At 38.5% G+C, this 19,708-nt stretch overlaps 1 protein-coding gene across 1 annotated transcript in view; it reads left to right on the forward strand.

Annotated features, from left to right (window-relative positions):
• Positions 1-19,708, forward strand: part of CA10 (carbonic anhydrase 10) — a 189,145-nt gene that overhangs the window by 19,923 nt on the left and 149,514 nt on the right. Inside the window, exon 2 of the mRNA XM_061376890.1 lies at positions 13,426-13,500. Coding sequence (XP_061232874.1) covers positions 13,426-13,500 — 75 coding nt within the window. The remainder of the gene's footprint in view (positions 1-13,425; positions 13,501-19,708) is intronic.

The raw sequence follows: 19,708 nt of genomic DNA on the forward strand, positions 1-19,708 counted from the left end.
ATTTTGATGATCATAGACCATCTAGATCTTCTAATGCATGGAAGACTGCTAAAGAATCTCTGTATTAGCCTTTTATAAAAGGATACAAGCATGTGTAGGAGGTAAAACATGTCATGTTTTAATCCATTAGGAGTGACTGTGGTTTTTAATTCAAAGCCTAGAGAAATATAATTTATTTAAACAGTACTTTCTATTTCTATAGTACCTTTTACTCAAATATCTCAAAATATTTTCCACTAGTTCTTACACAGAAATAAAAGATGCTGCTGCTCAGTGTGTAGGGCCCTCTTTGGGTAGGTCAAAGACTTCTGACTCACAGCTCACTGCCAAATTGTAGTAGTACAGATAATTGCTCAAAATATAAAGCAATGAAAAGCTGCCTTGAGGGTCTTGAGGCTTCTAGGTCCAAATCTTGTATCATTCTAATACAGATTTATGTGAGGAAGTGCAGTTTACAGCTGGTTGATACTCAAAATGCCAATGATATTTATAATAGTGTAAATGATGCTAGTTTATTTTTATGTTAGTCAAACCCAATGCACATATCTGTGTGTCCTGGGTTCAGCAGGACCGGCTGAGCTTAAACCATGACACTGTGTTAGAATTTTAAGTGAATTCTAACCTCACTGATGTTGATTTATGGTTGAAATCGTCTTTACAGTTATAATGCTGAACTAACTAGTACTCTACTAGTTTCTGTTGACAGACTTCCCATGAGTTGATGGAGCCCCTGGTTTTGCAGACAGACTTTGCCTTCTTTGGGAAGCAGTGCCTGGGAGAAGGGCAGGGGGTGTTAAATGATGCAGAAGCAGTTTTAATACAAAATGCCTTTTGAGGGTGCTAACTGTCCTAAGGGAACAGGCTCAGTGTAGATCCCTCATGTCACTTAGTGCTGCCAGCCCTGCGTCACCACAGCACTTGTCCACATGATGCCACGCTAAATTCAGGAATGTGGCTGAATGCAGATGGGAAGAAAGTAATGCTCTGTTTAAGCAGGCATTGGTGTTTAGTGTTTAATATTTTACTTACTTAGTCTAGCATTTCTGTGTTATTTTTTTTTAAACTTGAGATGAGTGAAAAGTTGTTCAAGGGAGAAAAGAAAAATCAGCACTTGAACTTGGAGGTGACACGATTTGAGAATTGTGCTTTTTGAGACAGTTAAAATGTGCTGAGCTTCTGGATCACTTGACACTTCCTCAGATTACGGTGGTGGTATCTGTGGAGTACTGCTGTGTGTAATAGCAACAGAATAGTTAATGCCTAACGTTTTCATGTGTGCTTAGCCTCCGATCTGTGACAAGTCTCTAATTGTGTATTGAAAATTTAAAGAATTTTCAATACTTTAAAGATGTGTGACGAAAAGTGATTAGTGATTGATTTAATTTCCAAAATGGAATGCCAAGTCTTTGGGGGTTTGGGGTTTTTTAATACTCAATAATGTAGCTTGACAGTCCACAAAACCTTACATGTTGGGTTTTTCTACTCTTTAGATGTTGACTAGCGACCAAAAGAAAATGTTAATGTCCTATATAGTAAAAGATAAAGATAAAAGGTAAAGATATACCTAAATATTGCCCTATGACTGCTAGCATAAATATTGGGAATTACTGCATTGTCTTTGAAGAAAAGCGTATTTGAAGAAAGCATGAACCCAGAACTGATGATTTTTGAGTAGTCTTCTGGGTTTTCTGGGAGTAAACAGACCTCACTTCTTAATATCAGAGATTGTTGGTTTGCTTACTGTCCTGGAATTTCCCTCACACTCAGGCTGCTTTTTAATGGCAGAAAATGATGAGAATAAATAGTATTTGTAAAGTAAATATTACCACCATTGGATGAACCTGCTGATGGCACAGCCTGTATCTATATCTAGCCAGCTCAGCCATGTGGCAGCAGGACAAGTCCACTGTCACAGTTTTCATATCTACCTTGGGCTGCAGCTGGGGAAATCAGAGTTAAAGAAATGCATACCTAAAATAAAGGCTGTGATACCAATGGCTCACAAAAAAAAATGTGCATTTGTTCTAGAGCCATACTCAATATACATACATGCATATTTGAAGTCATGAGAATAATTCCTATCAGTTTAAATGGTTTAGAATGTGCCTAGCATCTCTGTTATGAAAGCAACATTTATCAAAATGCTGTGTTCTGCAGAGTGCTGCATTGGTCTTGTTAAATCTTATTAATCTTCAGTCTTACAAGAAAACTCTTGAGTTACACAGGCTGCTTGCATTACTAAGAGTGACAGACTCAAGCTTCTTAATGTATTGGTGATATACCAATAAGATGGCCATAAACATACATGAACTTAAGAGCCAGGAGGTAAAAGCAGGACATGGTCAAACACTGCAGAATGAAGACACGTAAATGATGTGGTCTAAAGTCTGTAGTTCTGCATATCCACTGTTCTCTTTTCCCATCTACAATGCTTAGTATATGTGGAAGAATCAGCAGGCATTTATTTGTGGATAATCAGGTATAGGATGTCTGTGTCTCCAGGGTATGTATAGTGTGTTCTTTAGGCAGCTGCACAGCAGTGAATTTGCCACAGTTATCCTGAATTATTCTTTGAAGTATTCACTGATCAAAACTGAATACAGTAATAATCTTAACTGAAAGAAAAAAAGCTTCTCTGGATTGGCCTGAATATTTCTGATAGTTGTGATATTTTGAAAGTTGGGCTGCTGGGACGGTTGGACTTACTGCTGCTGGAGTAAATTACTTTGTTCTATTGCACTGTGGTTGTGGTTTTTTGAGTTTAATATCTGTACATATCAGTAGATGGACAACTGTATTTTAATAAATTAAATTATGACCATGACATTTTTATGAACTAAATGATGCAGGCAGTGAGTACTGCTGATGGGCAGGGGTTTTGTACTGCCATCATGTTCAGTAGTTCACAGATAGTGAACTCCAGTTCTGAGCTGGTTTTACCCTCACTAATAAAAATAATTTTTACTTCAAGAATAAATGACTGTCTGAAAGTTCTGTGGATTTTGACTTTGAAGAAACAGGACTACATGAAAAGAAGGAAAGCGAGGAAATCCCTGATGAAATCTTGGCAGTGGCTTATTTCTCCATACACTTCCCTTTAAATTCTTACCTTAGGTGGTTTTTATTTTGTCTTTTATCTGTGTCCAGAGTCTTACCTTTCAAAAGACAGGGAGAGCCAGCTCTGAACAACAGATACCTGGGATTGCTGCATCAATAATTTAGTAATGATTAAAATTCTAAAACAGGAAAATGAAGCAGGTACATGCATCACAGCTAGCGTGAAATGCCATCCATCATAACTTCAGAACTAAATGAGAAAGAGGAAAGAAGCATATCCATATCACTGCTTCTGACTCATGGCTAAAGAAGTGTCTCAGAAGGATGAATAGGGGACACCTTTGCAAGGGCCAAGAAGCCAAGAACTGTGCTAGGGTTCAGAATGATAAGCTGCTCTTTACAGTCAGCCAGGGTACACAGAGCTGCGTCGTTTCTAGCCAAGAATATTGGTGGTGGGGTTAGGAACAGCAGAGTCCCAAAACAGCAATGCTGTCCAAGGAACCAGTCCAGAGACTTCTTCCAGTTTCAGTGGATAAACACAACTATAGACAGATAGATGGTAGAAGTAATCTCTGAAGGATATTCCACAGAACTGCAGGGAAGCAAAATATAGTGGGGGAAAGTAAGGAAAGTGAGTTGTCTCTTGTCAAGATTAGGAACATGACAAAGAGGGGAAAAACCCAGTAATCTCACCCATCTTTACCTGACAAGTGGGATAAACAAACAATGCTTCCAAGCTAGTAACTTTTTTAGGGATGTCTTTTGCAAATAGTCTAAAATAAGCTAGTAAAAGCTCAGTTATTCATACGGTTGTCATCACTATAGTATCTAAGCAGTAATTAATGAATTGGCATGTTGATAGAATACAACATGGCTGCAACTGGAATCAATGAGACATGTTCTTTTCTCATCTGTCTTGTCTTATCCTGGCAGCTCATCTGACTAGAATGATTTTTTCATGTAGCTACTCCTCAGTTCCTCCATTTTCCACAATTATTTCCCATCTGTGAATTTAGAAGTCTGGGGAAAAGCTGCTTTTCTTTGCTTTTTCCTCATTTACATAAACTTTCACATTAACTTTGATGGTTACTTAGGGTAAACAGGTGGTAGTGAAATATATATACCCCATTTTATTCATTTTACTCTTCCTCATCTGGGTTACGGGAACATAAGTGCATTGATGTATCAATAAGACTACTTTATTTTCTTCTCCCCTAAGCTGCCTCTTCTGATGTAAATTAAATATATGAAAAGTTAATGCTGGTGATACACAGTATTCCTGGTTATCTGGCATCCAGTTTAATACAAATGGGGTTATGAGCTGGGCACTGTTTTACTAAATGATTTGGGGTTCATTAATGCTGTAGAGGGTAACTATAGGGGCACTTTGCAACCCTGGATAGCGTTCTATGGTTCAGGGCCACTGTCTGCTTGCTTCTGGAAGACTCTAAGAATCAATTCTTGCTGGGAATTGCTCTAACTTGCCCCAAACCTTTTAGAAGCAAATAGCCTTCTTTAGTCCTTTTTTCTTGCCTCCAGTAATACGCACTCGTTTTCCACAGTTTTTCCAGGAGTTTGAGTGAAGGAAACATACAGAAAACCCCTGTATTGTTAACATGGATCTTAGAGTTTTTGATAGCTCATGGCATCTCATTGTTTGGTAGCATACTGAAACAAACCCAATGATCCTAACCCTTTTTGACAGTTTAAAGGGAATTTAATTAGTTCATTGCTTTTTAAGATTCTTCTATACTTGCCATGTATCCTTTTGGGAATATGCATAAACTGGGCTCTTGTGAAAATCTGCATGATGTAGAAACATTATTTTAAGCAAGTCAAGATCTGTTGTAGTCCTTATGTTGAAAAATACATCCCAATCTTATTAAGAGCGCTGAAAGTACTGCTGCTTACTGGAAGAAGAGTTGTCACCCATTCACAAAATTAGCTACAAAATTGGTTTATTTTCCCTGTCCCCCTGTTCAGAAATGTCTATTAACCAAGAACCAACAACTGAATGAGAAACTGCTAAACTGCAGCATGAGGGGGAAGAGCCAGTACAATAAAGCCACATTATGATGGGCTCAGTTTTGTCATGATGCCACTGCCTGAAATGGATCTGTATCTTGGTTCATCCTCTGACAGTAGATTTCTTCTTGATACTAGCAAAGCTGTTATTACATGGCCAGGAAAACAGTTTTTTGACTCTTTGATCTCAGAAAACACCAGGACATAAAGTTTAAGTCCCGAGGATTTGCATAGTCCAGTGAGCTGTGAGATGATCTGGATTAGTGCCCTGACCATCAACCCCAGGGTGATCAGAAATCTGGGTCTCTGAATCCAATTCAGTATAATCAAAATAAATTTGCCTCTCCTTGGCTATTGGCTTTTGAATGACATCGGTTTGTTTGTTGCAACTGGATTTGGTTTTCTGTAGCTCTATTAGTTGCAAGAAAATGACTCTTTCTATCTCAAGACCATGCATCATTTTGTGCTGACCAAAGTTAGATGTCAATATCTTATGTGCTTCTGAGGAAGGAACTTAGTGGTTTCCTTTTAAAGGAAGCCCTATTAATTTAGCATTAATAATGTATTGAACTGTAAAGGCTCAAAGATATTGAGGCAATTTCTTGGAAGTTGCTGAGAGTCCCCAAACCACATTGAAATTAATGGGAGTGGAGGACAGGCAGTTTAAAGATCTATTTGAAGTTAGTATCACAAGATACCTTACTGCTTCTTACTGCGTTATTTTTCAGAGCTCTTCAGACTATATCTAGACATGATTGGACAACTCATTGCAGAGGAACTACCCTGTTAAGACAATAGAGAGTTGGCTGTTGTGTACGCTGACACTCCTATCAGAGACCTTCTAAAACACTGAGACAGCCAAATTGTGTTAGTGTGGTTTAGGACCCATGGATCCCAGAGCATGCCATCAGTGGTTGGGATGAAAGGTGCTGAATCTCTGGCATTTTCTTTTGAATTTCCGCACTGCTTGCAATCAGTATCATGTTCTAATTGCTGCAATACAACTATATAGTTTTTTTTCTGCGTTGCTTTGTTTTCTTGCAGTAGTTCAGCTTTGCTGCAGTTTTGACTCTTGCCAGAGAAGGAAGAGAACTGTACCTTGTTCAGAAGTAATGTGAGTCCCATAGATATCTCAGGGATTTGAGGAAGCAAAGGCTCGCATCCCTAATTGTAGTAATTTGTGGTTAGAACCATCAGCATTCTTTCATATCAAACAAAGCTGCCCAGTTTTCCTGGCCAGCAGAGAGCTGCCTTGGAGCTCCCTCTCAATGATTTCAGAAATGAATTTTTGCAGAAGAATAAATTACAGGGAAGTATTGTTTTAAAAATTAAAGCAAATAACATGAAAGGTAACACTGCCTTAGTATTCCAGGCACGTTAGCCAAAAAATACTTGGAGAGGGAGAATGTACTATCTTACACATTATGTGGTTTAAGTCCTGTACATGTGTGTTAGTCACATTAAAAAAACAGCAGCTTTATTTGGGTATTTGATGTTCTACAAATTGTATTAGGAATAGTACTCGAGTTTCACGTTAAATTGGGTGCAGTGACAAAGTAATTCACCCTGCAGTGCAGTCCATCATTTACATTGGTGTAGTTTAGTGCTTAGGGAACAGTGAGTCAAGATGGTTTTAACTTTTCCTGACTAAAAGCTTTTGATACAACTTGTGGTGTTTTGTTCATTTATACTAGAACTTAAATAACAGTTATGTGATTGAGCTTATATGCTCTGTGGAAGAGGGCTTATTACAAGTTGGGACCTACCACCCAAAAATATATATTTATACAGCTACTTTTAAAAGCATGATAGAGTGTGCAGTTACCCAACACGTGCATCTCATGTTCTTCATAAACATCATTGGGAACGATTCCCACTTACACATAATCTTATTTGCACGATTTCGATAGTATTGAGAGGTCAGAAAACACGTAAGTTGTTACCTGATTGTATTACCCTTTCTTGAAACCCTTCTTGAATAATAATTATATTACCCTTTCTTGAAAAGTGGGATGATAACTGTATTACAAGCCTGTTTTTACAGGTAGATAAATGAAAGTGCACAGCCACCTACAAGATTGATAGCAGAGGAAGGAACGATGTTCTGGAGCCCTATCTGCCTTTAGACTAACCATCACTTGCCTTTTCCACTTTCCTCACCTGTTAGGATTTGAAATTCTTTAGTGAAAAGGTTCACAAATACATGTGACTGGAAGGGATGAGAGAAGTATCTGCACAAGATGCTTCTCTCTGCTGAACAGAGCTGAGCCTATACGTACTTTTTACTTCCTGCAAACCGAGCTGCGGCTAGATACTACCAAAGTCTTGCAAAGTTCTGGTGAGAGAGTGTGTAAGCAGAATGTGTATCCTAATATGGGCTTAAGGACTTGTAAACATCTCAATTTATGGTTCTTCAAGCAGCATTTAGTCACTCTGGACACGTGGGGGCTCATATCAAAAGTCACCTACATAAGGGCAGTAGATGCAGCAGTGAGTTATGTCTTAATGTTATGCCACATTCTTTGTCACTACTATTTGTATATGTATGACTCTGCTTATATGAAGTCTCACCCTTTGGCCTAGGTTTTTAATTAGAATCTTATCAAAAGACAAAATGACAGAAAATACACAGAATAGACAAGTCTCTGTGCCATGGCAGAGTTCCCACAATAGCGCCTTACTTTTGTCCTCAGATGCAACAAAATCAGGTCATGTCTGTTTTGCTTGTGTTGAATACTGTTTGGAATTCACAGCAGCAGTGAGGGCTTTTACACATGGGGATGGTGGAAGAAGGATTTATGGAATTGGAAAGTATTAACTTAATGAATGAGCATTTGCGTGTTTTCTGAGCAAAATGTTAGGGGAAAAAAAAAAGAAATTGTCATAGCTGACGAGAACATTTTATTTATTGATCCCTTTATAATCCTTTGTTTTCTTTTTTCTCCCTCATCATATGGGGATGTATGCAATGTCGGCTGTAGTATTCCTAAGCAGGCTAACCTTCCTTGTCCTGTAACTATTCACTTGTAAATGATGGTTTATATAGTGCCTGAAGTGTGTGTTGTTAGGTTCTTTTAATATAAAAAGGCTGCATAAAAACATCTTAAATAATAACTGCAATTAGACTTGTTTTAAATAAACTGAATGTTCATTAGAGAGGGCTGAATCTTCAGCCATTGCATCTACTTAATTCCCCTGCTGTCAGGTCCACTTTATACATGTATATTCCCTTTGCTGTAGGAGGCATTTGTGGTGTGAGCCAAAAGCTGGTACTTGTATGACTGCAGATGTTGAAAGTGATTACTGAGATGGAGTAAGTCTTGTGTTCCCTCCACAGTTTAGGCAACAGTGCGCACAGTATCCACGTGAAGTGTAGTAACTAAAACTATTTAAAATAAGTACAGAGTATGTACATTACCTGAGGTTCTGCAAATGGATTTAGCAAAACAGATTAAATTGCTTCTTACAGGTTTTTGGTTTGTTTTTTTTTTAACCCATCCTGCACTGTTTTCTGTAGGGCTGATTTTCCGTAAGAACACATGATCTTCTGAAATACTACAGGAAAATGTCTCTGGCTTTCATTTCTGCCACATGGCACAGCTATCTTGGATTACTTGATAGAAGATACCCTAGAGTGATGAAGCTACTCAGAGTGAACTATGGAACTCTGAATGGAGAATCGAGTAGTATGCTGGTTGAGAGAGAAGCAGGATAAGACCTATAAAGCGTGTGTCTGTGGGACACAAAGAGTGGATATAAGTGAAGATCACACCAGCAACTAACACCTTATAAATAAATCCTTCATTTTCAGTGTTCACCATCGTAATACCAGATTTGAGGGTTTGTTTTTCATGTAATAGACCCTATGGCAGTTTTCTGAGAGTTTCATATCAGACTATTAGAAATAAAATAATGCCTTACACTAAGTTTCTTATGAAACTAATGGCTCATAGGTGCAGCTGGCTTTCTTTTTTATCTCATAACTATGCAGAGGGTGTAACAGTGATAAAAGTGTTATCATGTATTTAATGTCAGGGCAATGCTAGCCAGGTTACCACAAGCAAGACTCTTAGGATGTAAGTTAAGTAGGGATAAGCATGCAGAATGATTAATAAAGCAATCGGAAAAGCTCAGATTGATAAAATTAAAATGAAAAAAAAGATTGTTTCCCTAACTGCTGTGAGCCTCATTGTCCAGTCTAGCATTTTCATCAGTGTGAAATGGCAGTAAAGTGAATGGAGACATCTGAGCTGGCAGGATTCTACTCTTGGCTCATGCTCAGATGTGAATGCCATAATTGATGGCATCAGATAGAAGCCTTTTTATCTTTTATTTAAGTGTAGAAAGTAAGTAATTTTAGAATGACTTGTTTATATATTGCAAATAAGCATATTTACTAAGGGGCATTTTGTATGAATTACAGCATTTTATATTATGTCAGCATTCCAACAAGATGAAGACTCTGCACTGCAAATTATATGCAGGTATTTCAGCATCTGCACCATGGTACCCGGTATCTGATACAGTGTTATCTGATGATTTTTAAGTAGTTTTACTGTCTGAGCAGCAGCTTCTCTTAGAAACATAAACCTATTCATTTTAACCTCTAAGCTAGATACAGTTAACTGCTGACTTAATGGGGCAATAGCATCTTTTGCCGGTTGCGTTTGCTGTACATGTTTATGATCCAGTCCAGTGTTATTTCCCTATACGTGGAAGTCTAGGAAACAAAAATGCACAACATCTTGCGGAATTTAACCTGTAATTTTATGCTCGACAATGTCACATACCTACAATACTCTGACAAAATGAAAGCAACACTTGTCATATCAGCTGCAAATAAATATCCTGTCTCTACAGCAGCTGCATTGAAAGAGAGCTGACGTAATGGTGTTATATCAGCAGAGCTACTAATCTCAGATGCTAGTGGTTTCAGTACTGAGCGAGAGGACGCTGTAGCAAATGGAGGTCATTCAATATCCTCTAGCACTTCGAACAAGCATGGCATTTTGGACTATCCCTGTTGATGGCAGAATACAGTGCTGATGCTAAAAATTGCTATTGCAGAGCCACTTGTGCAGGTAATCTGCTCGTAATGGCAAAGTGTCTGTTCAGATGGGCCTGTTTATTTTGATGCTTTGCAGAAGCAACTATTTTTCTTGGAAGCTAAAGGCACACTTTAGGTTTTAGTGGTGAAAAATGTGTTTGAGGTAGCAGAAATGTGGGGTTGTTTTAGATGTTTAACCCTGTTTAGGAATACAGGATTGCTTTCTAGACCTTTTGTCTCTTTGATATCTTATGTGACTAGTTTTGCCAAAAAAAGGAGCTGCCATGGAGGAGCTGCAGTATTCTGGTAGGAACACAGGATAATCAGAATCCATGCAGCATGCACATGCCTTTTTAATAGTCCTCAAGCAGGAAATAAGAAGGATGCTGAGAGAATTTTGCTATTTTCAGTGTCATGAAGTGGCACATATGAAGAATCCTTTTCCCTGGCAACAACTCCTGAGCCATAAGGCTGAACCTGTTTACCCAGGCACAGTGCCATTCTGTCAGATGGGCACTGACACACCAATTGTAGAGCCCCTGTGTTGTACATGCATCAGGTGTAAGTGGCCCAGATAGGATTCCCAGCAAGGATTGTCCGTATGTTCATTCTAATTTTATATTCCCTTGTTCCATTATGAATCCAGGTATAGGTCTGATGATGTTTCAAAAATAAAGAACAGCTTTTTTTCCTGCAGTAAGACCTCTTGCCCGCATGTGTAACAGATGAAGTAATGCTTTAGCAGGAGTTTTTAGAAAACAAACTTTCCTCTTTGGCCTTACCAAACCCTCTCCTCCTGCATTCGGAGAAATGGGAGCTTTATAAATCTTTTCCTTTCTAAGCAAAGTCTCTGTAGAATCCATCAGAGTATATCTAGTAAATCTTTGGCACTAAGATACATTTCCACATGCACAGCAGAGTGGAAATCTCTGTTCAGTCACTCTCTGCACTATTTTACAGGATGTTTTGCCTGAACTGGTATAAAACATTGAGGTTTCAGGGTTCAAGAAGCACAGCACTGGGGACTGTCTCCCTAGCTGCTTTCTCACAGCAGCCACCTGCCTTTATTCTTGATTTCCTCCCTGGTCTTAGTTTTCTGTAAACTATCAACACTATCAGCTTTGCTCTTGCTCTGACTTAGATATTTCATATGGCTATGGTGCAACATCTTATTTTGCTTGTTGAGCTTCTTTTTGCCTGTTTTATTTTCATGTGTATTGAAGAGATAAGAATCTGGTGTCTGTGGAATGTGCACAGTGATGCCAGGTCATGCTCTTCTCTGATAGCTGAAGCAGTTGCACTGACATCCAATTATTTATTACAAAGCTTTGATAATCTAATTTTCTTCCTCATCTCCTGCAGCCTGTGCCATCCTAATGCAGCAGATTTGAAAAAAACAACATAAACCTTAGTTTTCCTTATCCTTTTGGAATTAGCTTTACTACATGTTGGGGCTGAGGTAGAGCTGCAGAGCCACTGTGTTTTGATTTTGGTTTTTAATTTAAATGCTGAATAATGGATTATATTTTTCTGCTGGTCCTGTCATGTATCATTTAGATTGGCTGCATAGTCGGCAAAAGCGATTGTGTATGTTTCTATGAATGCTGAGAGTAAGCACTTCAAATGTATGAAAATACCCATCCTCCTTGAAGCCTTCCTAACTTGCCTCTATCTATATACATACTTTTTTCACTCACTTTTAAAACACAGCAGCCTCTGTTTGGCTGACCCAGCTTTAGCTGTGTACATGCACTTTGATGCACTGTAATTTTCTGGGAAATTATAAGAATGATTGCTGTGCTTTTTTGCATCTCACTTACTAGTATCCTCTCCTACTGCTAAAGCATCCTGAAATCTTAAGGACTCCAGTTACAGAGCATAGATCATAAAAGCAACCTGCATAAACCAGTGCTTAGATCCAAAAAAATGCAGTTCAGACTGCATGTGGATAGTTTGCTGCTCAGATATTTTGATTGTGGGTTGGGATTTGCCATTTTCCAAATGTTTGTATAGTACAGTCCAGCATGGTACAGCCATACACATTTGGAGTTCTCTAGGCAATGATATAAAAGCTAAAATAATGAAGACAGTCTCATCTGCAAACTGTAAAGAGTGCACAGTGGAATACTCCTTTCAGTTTAACGTGTCACCATTCAGTTAATGGAATGAACATCAGTACTGCAAGGAGAAATCTGCATCCACGCATACCTCATACCATTAGTGTGTCTGGATTTCTGGTAAAGCAGAGTGTTGGTCCTTCTGTCAGTGTGTTTAATTAACTTCAGCTTTACTTTTGTTTCTGTAATTTACAGTCAGTTAAATCATAAATATTGTTTTGTGACTGATAGAACAGTATGTAATGGTCCTCATCTTGTATCCTTTTTAGTCTGAATGTCAGATCCTCTTTGTAATTTTTAATGACAACAATTTTTATTATATTGCTGGAACTTTGCCCAGGGTAATTTTGTCTTTTGCATATAATATGTGATCTAGAAATGAAACTGCAACAGAAAGCTGCTACATCCAGCATCTTCTATAGCTGCATAGTTATTTTAAACAATTCTTGGACCTAGTGCAAGATGACCTGAAATTGAAGTTAATGATACACAAGGCAGCTGAGCTTTCTGTAGCTCAGTGGAAGAGAGTTGCTCTAGGTATGAACATATCAAGCAAAATACAAGCAAAGGCAGAACATTCTGCATATGAGCTCTGATCTGCAGTCATGGAATCCTAGAATGGTTTCTGTTGGAAGGGACCTTAAAGCTCATCCAGCTCCAACCCCCTGCCATGGGCATTGCTCCAAACCCCTGCCAACCTGGCCTTGAACACTGACGGGGTTGGGGCAGCCACAGCTTTTCTAGGCACCCTGTGCCAATGCCTCACCACCTTCACAGGGAAGAACTTCCCAGTACATAATCTAAATCTCCCCTCTGTCTGTTTAAGGCCATTCCCCCTTGTCCTGTCCATATATGCTCTTGTAAAAGCCCCTCTCCAGCTTTCTTCTCAGCCTCCTTCAGGCACTGGAAGCTGCTTTAAGGACTTCCTGGAGATCCTAATTTTCTCTCAGAAAATTTAAGTTTAGTGACAGTTTTACTGTATGAGAAAGAGGGACAAGGTTCCCTAAGATACAGATGTGTTGGCGTAATTCAATACACTGAATAAACATCACTTGGGAACTTGAGGGATGGCTCTACTGTGGAAGATGAGACACTGAGGAGAGTTTCCAAAGTTCTTGTAATTAAGTATTTCCTATTCCCTGCTTTAAGTTAAGGATTTCTTTGATTATTTCTTTCTAGCTCAACAAAATTCACCAAAAATCCATGAAGGCTGGTGGGCGTATAAGGAGGTGGTCCAGGGAAGCTTTGTTCCAGGTAAGTGTAATTTAAAAATCTTAGTTTTTACTAAAAAGCGTTTCATTGGAATTAATATAGTTGGGTTTGGGGGACAGGTTTTGGTTTTGTTATTTTGTCCATTGCAGAGATTTGAAGTACACAACTACTCAACATTACGTTGTACAGAAGCCTGGGAAGGTTTTTGTCAATGCATCATCCAAAGATCATGGCTGTTTTCCGGGAAAGAAACCACTTTGATGACATTCTTGGTTTCACTCAGTAAAATTAATGTGATGCTACTTTGTGAATGTATGTTCTGTGTATAGAAATATGAATGGGAGAACTGAAAAGCAGTGTTGTTACCTGGGTGAATTTACTTATCTGATGCAGCACTTCTAGATAACGTATACAAATTTAAGAGTGTATTAGGAAAGGAACTTAATTGAAACATCAACCTAACACGCAAATTTCATTCTTTTTTGATTTGGAAACAGAAAACTGACTGAAAAATGAAATCCTAACCTATCTTCAATAAGATTTAGTAGGTGGTAAATAATCATTAGGTAGCTAAAAGGATCTAAATAAGCAACAGCAGTGGAATTTGATAGGCAAAAGTGAAATTCAGGCTAGCAATAGCGTGTCATTGCTCTGTACTGGTACAGCTCCTCCAAACGTGTATTGTTTATCCTAATGGTATAGACCCCTTACATTTCAGCTGGTCTGAGTAGGCCTTGGCTTGTTCTTTTAAGCTCTGGATATCTCTAACACATTTCAGATTCCAGCTGCCTGAGACACTCATAGTTCTCAGACTGATAATTTTTTGTTTTTCACCTACCTTTCACACCTGATCTTTTTTGTGCTCCCTTTCTCTAAATTATTTTATTCTTCCTTTCAAGCAGAATTACTTTGTTGGGTCTTCACTGTTCCATTTAGGAGAGGAATCAGGAAACTTTAGCAACATCCATTTTCTGTTCAGTTGGACGGCACATTCCTCATTCAGTAAACTCAGAAACATTCAGTGAGTGTATTGTTCAGTATGTTCTCAGCGCAATTGAGATGAATATGCATTAATTTCTGTACACTGGCTATATATTATAAGCTGAAATACTGCTTCAAATTCTATCATGAAAGCACCATGAAAATTGCTACATGATCTTTGTTTCCTCTAAGTACTAGAAAATACTACTTAGCCATTGTGTGAGCTATTCCTAAGAATCTGTAGATCTGATCTATCATCAGGTATTTTGATTGTTGTGACAACAGTTACAATTTGACAGTCATTTGAAATACCCAAAATGCTGATTATCTTGATGGGACTACTACTGCAAATGAGATGAAGTATTTCAACCCACAAGCTTCTGGCACTGAAATTCTTATGAAAAGCACATAAAAAACCCCAACATCTACAAGCCTGGAGCTTAATTACATATTGATGTAGCATAAAGTGGCTTTTCAGATTTACTTGACAATGGTTTGGGCTGTCAGAGTCACTGCAGTGTATTGTTATGCCTGTTTGGTTCCTAATGTTGATAACAGGGGAAGAAGCCTGGAGAACATAATCACCTGCTTTCAAGAAATGTCACCTTCCTGATCTACATGACCCAGGGAGATGCCCAGTAGAAACTGGGTGAAAAAAATATTTACCTAACAGACCTTCTCAACATTTCAGCTTAAAGTTATTGAAGGAAATAATTTAATTGTCAGCATGTAAAGGAACATACTTGATCAGAATGCTTGTGGTGGTGTAGTCTTAATATAGTGAGAAATCTGGGCTTGGGAACATCATTAGAAGATTAAGGGGGAAACAGTCATGACTCAAACGCCCAAGAAGGAAGACCTCTTAGAGTAATGTGAAGAGAAACCTCCTTAATGAGAGAACCCTGAGTTACTCATACATGCTGAATATGGGACTAACCTAGCACACATCCTCAGGAATGGCTCCAGAAGGACACTCCTCACTGAAGCAAGCAAGGGAAATTTGGGGACACCTTTCTTGCAGACTGTCACATTTCTTTCAAATTCAACTGCAACCTGTAATCCTCAGCAGAAGAGAGAAATCCCATGATTTTTTATAGAACAAACAACTATTTTTTTTTCAGCAGCACCTAGGTTTTGGAGTCTTTGAAAGCATTTAAAGCATCGCAAGGATTCATTTTATGGTTATGATCTCAGACTAACACATCACAAAGGATATGTTAGTGCATATTAAGTTTATCCGCAATGTTAGCAGTCACATATCAGATCTCACAGGAGATGCTAATTAGCACCTGAGAGGTGATGGCTGCAAGGCAGTCTGACGAGCTGGAACTGAAGTTGCTGACTGACGTGCACTGAAGCAAACAGCTATGGCCATCTGCTGAGATATTTCCTTTCCACAGCTGTTTGTCCTTTTGCAGGGCTGGAAGTTACCACCCCCAAAGATGTTAGAAAGGAATATTTGTCCAAGACTCTGTCACTGTAGTTCAAAACTGACATATAAGCTAATATGCCTGACATGAATACAGCTCTTCAGTTGCTTGGGGGAGCAAGCACAAGCATAAAGATGACTAATTGGGGGTAATAGCATTGTAAAACACTCCAGGATGAGTTGCTGGAGTTTGTCACAGCTTTGGCTGCATGAATACTTTTTGCCTACTTCAAAAGCAAACTGTCTTTCTTTGAACTATCACTTCTTGCATGTTTAGTTGCATAAGATTGCATTTAGGAGTGTATCACAACATGCCTAGGTTAGAGTATGCCATTCATGATTCTTTTTTTTCTTATTATCCTGGTTTGGATGCATTTAAGTCAAGTCCTAACAAATCCCCTTCTAATGTAATGTGTTCATCTGAACACAGTTTTTTTCCACTGAAAACCAGCTAGGAGAGGATGCAGAGAAGAAGGACAAACCCCATAAATCATAGAATGGTTAGGGCTGGAAAGGACCTTAAGATCATCCAGTTCCAACCCCCCTGCCGTGGGCAGGGACACCTCACACAAGACCATGTCACCCTGTCCTCAAATACCGCCAGGGGTGGAGCATTTACCACTTCTTTGGGCAACTTGTGCCAATGCCTTAGCAGACTGTCTTTCCCAACTTCCCTTTTCTCACTGCTCAACAGAAAAGGGAGCAACAGTGACTGACAGGTTCTCTCACTACAGTGACTGTGGCTCAGGTCTTAGTGCTGAGCCTTGCAAGTGAGGGTGAAGAGTTCTTGAGAAAGCTGCATCAGCGGGTGGATCTGTGTGTATGTTCCTGATGCATCAAATACTCTCCCCTCTCTCACCTTTGCTAAAAGCAAAGAATTGCTCCTATGATTTAAATCATGTAGGCAAACAAAATAGCAAGTAAGTAGTGCTTTAAAATGTTAATTGAATGCAAATTAGGTTCCAAATTAAACTTCAGGGAATGCTCAAGGATGAAGAATGAATACTTTTTTTAATGCACGTTGATTTGCGCAACAACCACATAATCTATGTTCTTACACACTTTTAGTACATAGACTTTTTCTGGTATGGAATGTCAAAGTAGTTCACAATGGGTTAAAATACATGTAAGTAATCTTTTTCATACCTTTTCCTTTGCTGTGGCTATGAGTATGTATCACAGAAGTAGTGCAAGTGTTTTCAGGATGGCAAAGGCAAATTATTTCAAACCATTTTGTGCCATTTCGTATATTTCAAATAGATGCACGTAGCCTTTGATACTCTCGTGTGTCTGATTGTATTGATGTGCTTCATACAGCTCCTGTTTTTTTCATAGCATCATAAAAGTGGGGTTTGGTAAACATGAAATATAATGGTGGTTAAATCTAATTTGTGATTATGGAATTCATTTGCCAAAACTCCATCCTGTTACTGAAACTTTGGACTACATGTTAATGTGAAGGCAGAAATGTTTCTTGTCCAGGGAAGACACAGTCTTTGTGACACTCAATTATACCAACTCTGAAGTTACTTTACAGGCTGATAGTGCTAATCTTAGGGAAGAAGAGGAAGTCCATCTTTACCGAATAATGGGTGAACTTTCTTGAAGGAGCAGCTAATGTTTTTTCCTTCCTTATCTAAAGGTTGTAAAATAACTTTAATTCCAGATAAAGTTCTACATCCACTGTGATTCATTGTTTGCTATAGATCACAAAATCAAAGGCTACCCATTTCCCTGAGGTTCTGAGATGAGAAGTCCTCTCTTAACAGTTCCTTTCACAACTCATTTTACTATAAAAGGGAAAAGACTGCTAGAGATTGATAATGCTGCTCCTGCCTTTTGCAAGGATCATGTTGATGAGATTATGCCCTAACATAGACCATCTGGCAAAGATGCACTGACTCAAAAGGAACATGGGCAGTGTTTGTGAAGCACTGAGCAACTCCCTCCAAGAAGAAAATGCATGAACTTGGTAATGATTTTCAAGGAAAAAGAATCCTGAAACAACTGACGATCTTGGTCATGAGTGCCAAAACCTGATTTTAAACTTCCTTCTATTACCATGTGCTTTTGTTGTGGCCCACACAGGCAGTCCAAATGTCCCTACTTTCTCTTCTGTGGGCTTTAAGATTTCTTTTAAAGTACAAATTTCTTTATGCCCATGTCCAAAGGTAACCTTTGACTGTCAGTGTAAGAACCATGAACTGTTTGTCCACTTGCTGAAGCTAAAAGATACAAAACTTCAAACCTAACACATCTTAAACTTTCTGAAAGGCTCATGTATTATGCCACCCTCCAATACACAGGGACATATTTCATACACTGAGATGGGTGGTCACTTCATTTGCCTGCCTGAATAATATAAACCATAAACCTGCTGATTGCTCCTTCTGCATTGCTCTTACACTATCTATAAAATTTCTTCTAGTCGTATTTTGGGACTTCAGGAGGCTGCAGCATCACTCACCATCTGGTGCATTTTGCTTGTCAGTGAAAACAGTGGTGCTGTCTGAGCTACAGCAGTGTTTTAAACAGTCTGTGCACAGACACTCTTCAGAATCATTCAGTCTGGTGCCGATTCTGAACAATTAACCAGCCATATATAATTATTTATGGAAACAATAATAGCAGTTTTTCTTTTAGAAAGCAATACATTGGAACACTTCATTTCTTCAGGGTGATAGAGCACAGATTCTGGAAATCATTCACTTACCAATTCAAACTTAGGTTAGTATAGATAAAATTTCAATTTTGGTTGTCACAAAGATAGCTTGAAGAAAATCTATTCTGTACCAAATATTTTCTTAGTTTCTTGCTTCTTTTGGTGATTCCTTAAAATCTGTTTACAGTTCATGTAAAGGAGTTAAATATAATTAAATGTAGAAACCGTTGTCTCAGTTTCCAATGAATTGTTGATACAATTCATTATTTTAAAATAGCAAGGAGCAGATGAGTTGATTGCTTTTAATTTGGAAGAATAAATGAACACTATTGAGGGGAGACATTTGATAGCCTCAGTTACAATACAAATATGGCAATGTTTGCTTCTCTTCATATGAACTGTAACCAAATTAAAGCACTAAGTTTGAGATACATTCACATTAGTAGTAGTTCTGAACTGATGGGGCTATTGGAGTGAGTCTGTAATTCTGAATCTTCCATAAAAATGTAAAGAGGTTGCTCACCGAGTGACTCACACCTCAAAGGTTTGATTTATCCCTGAATTTAAATAGGAAAAAAGGGGAATTTAACACATTAGGATCTGAGTAGAGTTCTATGTAATATTGTACCTTCAATATTATATCTACAAGGATATACATTTCCATGTGTTAGAGCTTGGTGTCCAGGCTTAGCAAACAGCCTTATTAAAAGAGTTTTATGGGGACTGTGCCTAAATTAAAGCTGAGTGTTCCAGATTAATGATTTCGTGGGTTGGGTTTTCCTGAAAAAAACTCCAATGCTCCCGTTATATGGATGCTCATATTGCCCTGGGAGGTGAAACGCCCTGTAGTTGCAGCCATTTTGCAAATAGATCTCTGAATACTGTTTTCCCCCCTAAGTTTCCTTCACTCCTTTAACAAAACAAATAAATATATTTTAGAGAGCAAGCAATGTGAACTGGTAAAGATGTGACCACAGTAAAGAACTCTGGAAGCCTAAGATTTTAAACCTTGCCAGATTTGTGGTTGGCCACAGTTCTTTGCTAAAGTGGCCTCAGATCCCCTTTCCCTTAACAGCCTAATTATCTTTCTTGGGTGTGTTTAATATCCACAGAAGACAAACTGCATGTAGCAGATGTATCTCGGACTTCATTACACTGACCAGACCGAATGATTCAGG

Source organism: Neopsephotus bourkii, unplaced genomic scaffold (assembly GCF_033783945.1).
Source record: "Neopsephotus bourkii isolate Nb327-2 ecotype Australia unplaced genomic scaffold, CSIRO-AGI_Nbou_v1 NB_1749, whole genome shotgun sequence".
In the NCBI taxonomy this organism is placed as follows: domain Eukaryota; kingdom Metazoa; phylum Chordata; class Aves; order Psittaciformes; family Psittacidae; genus Neopsephotus; species Neopsephotus bourkii.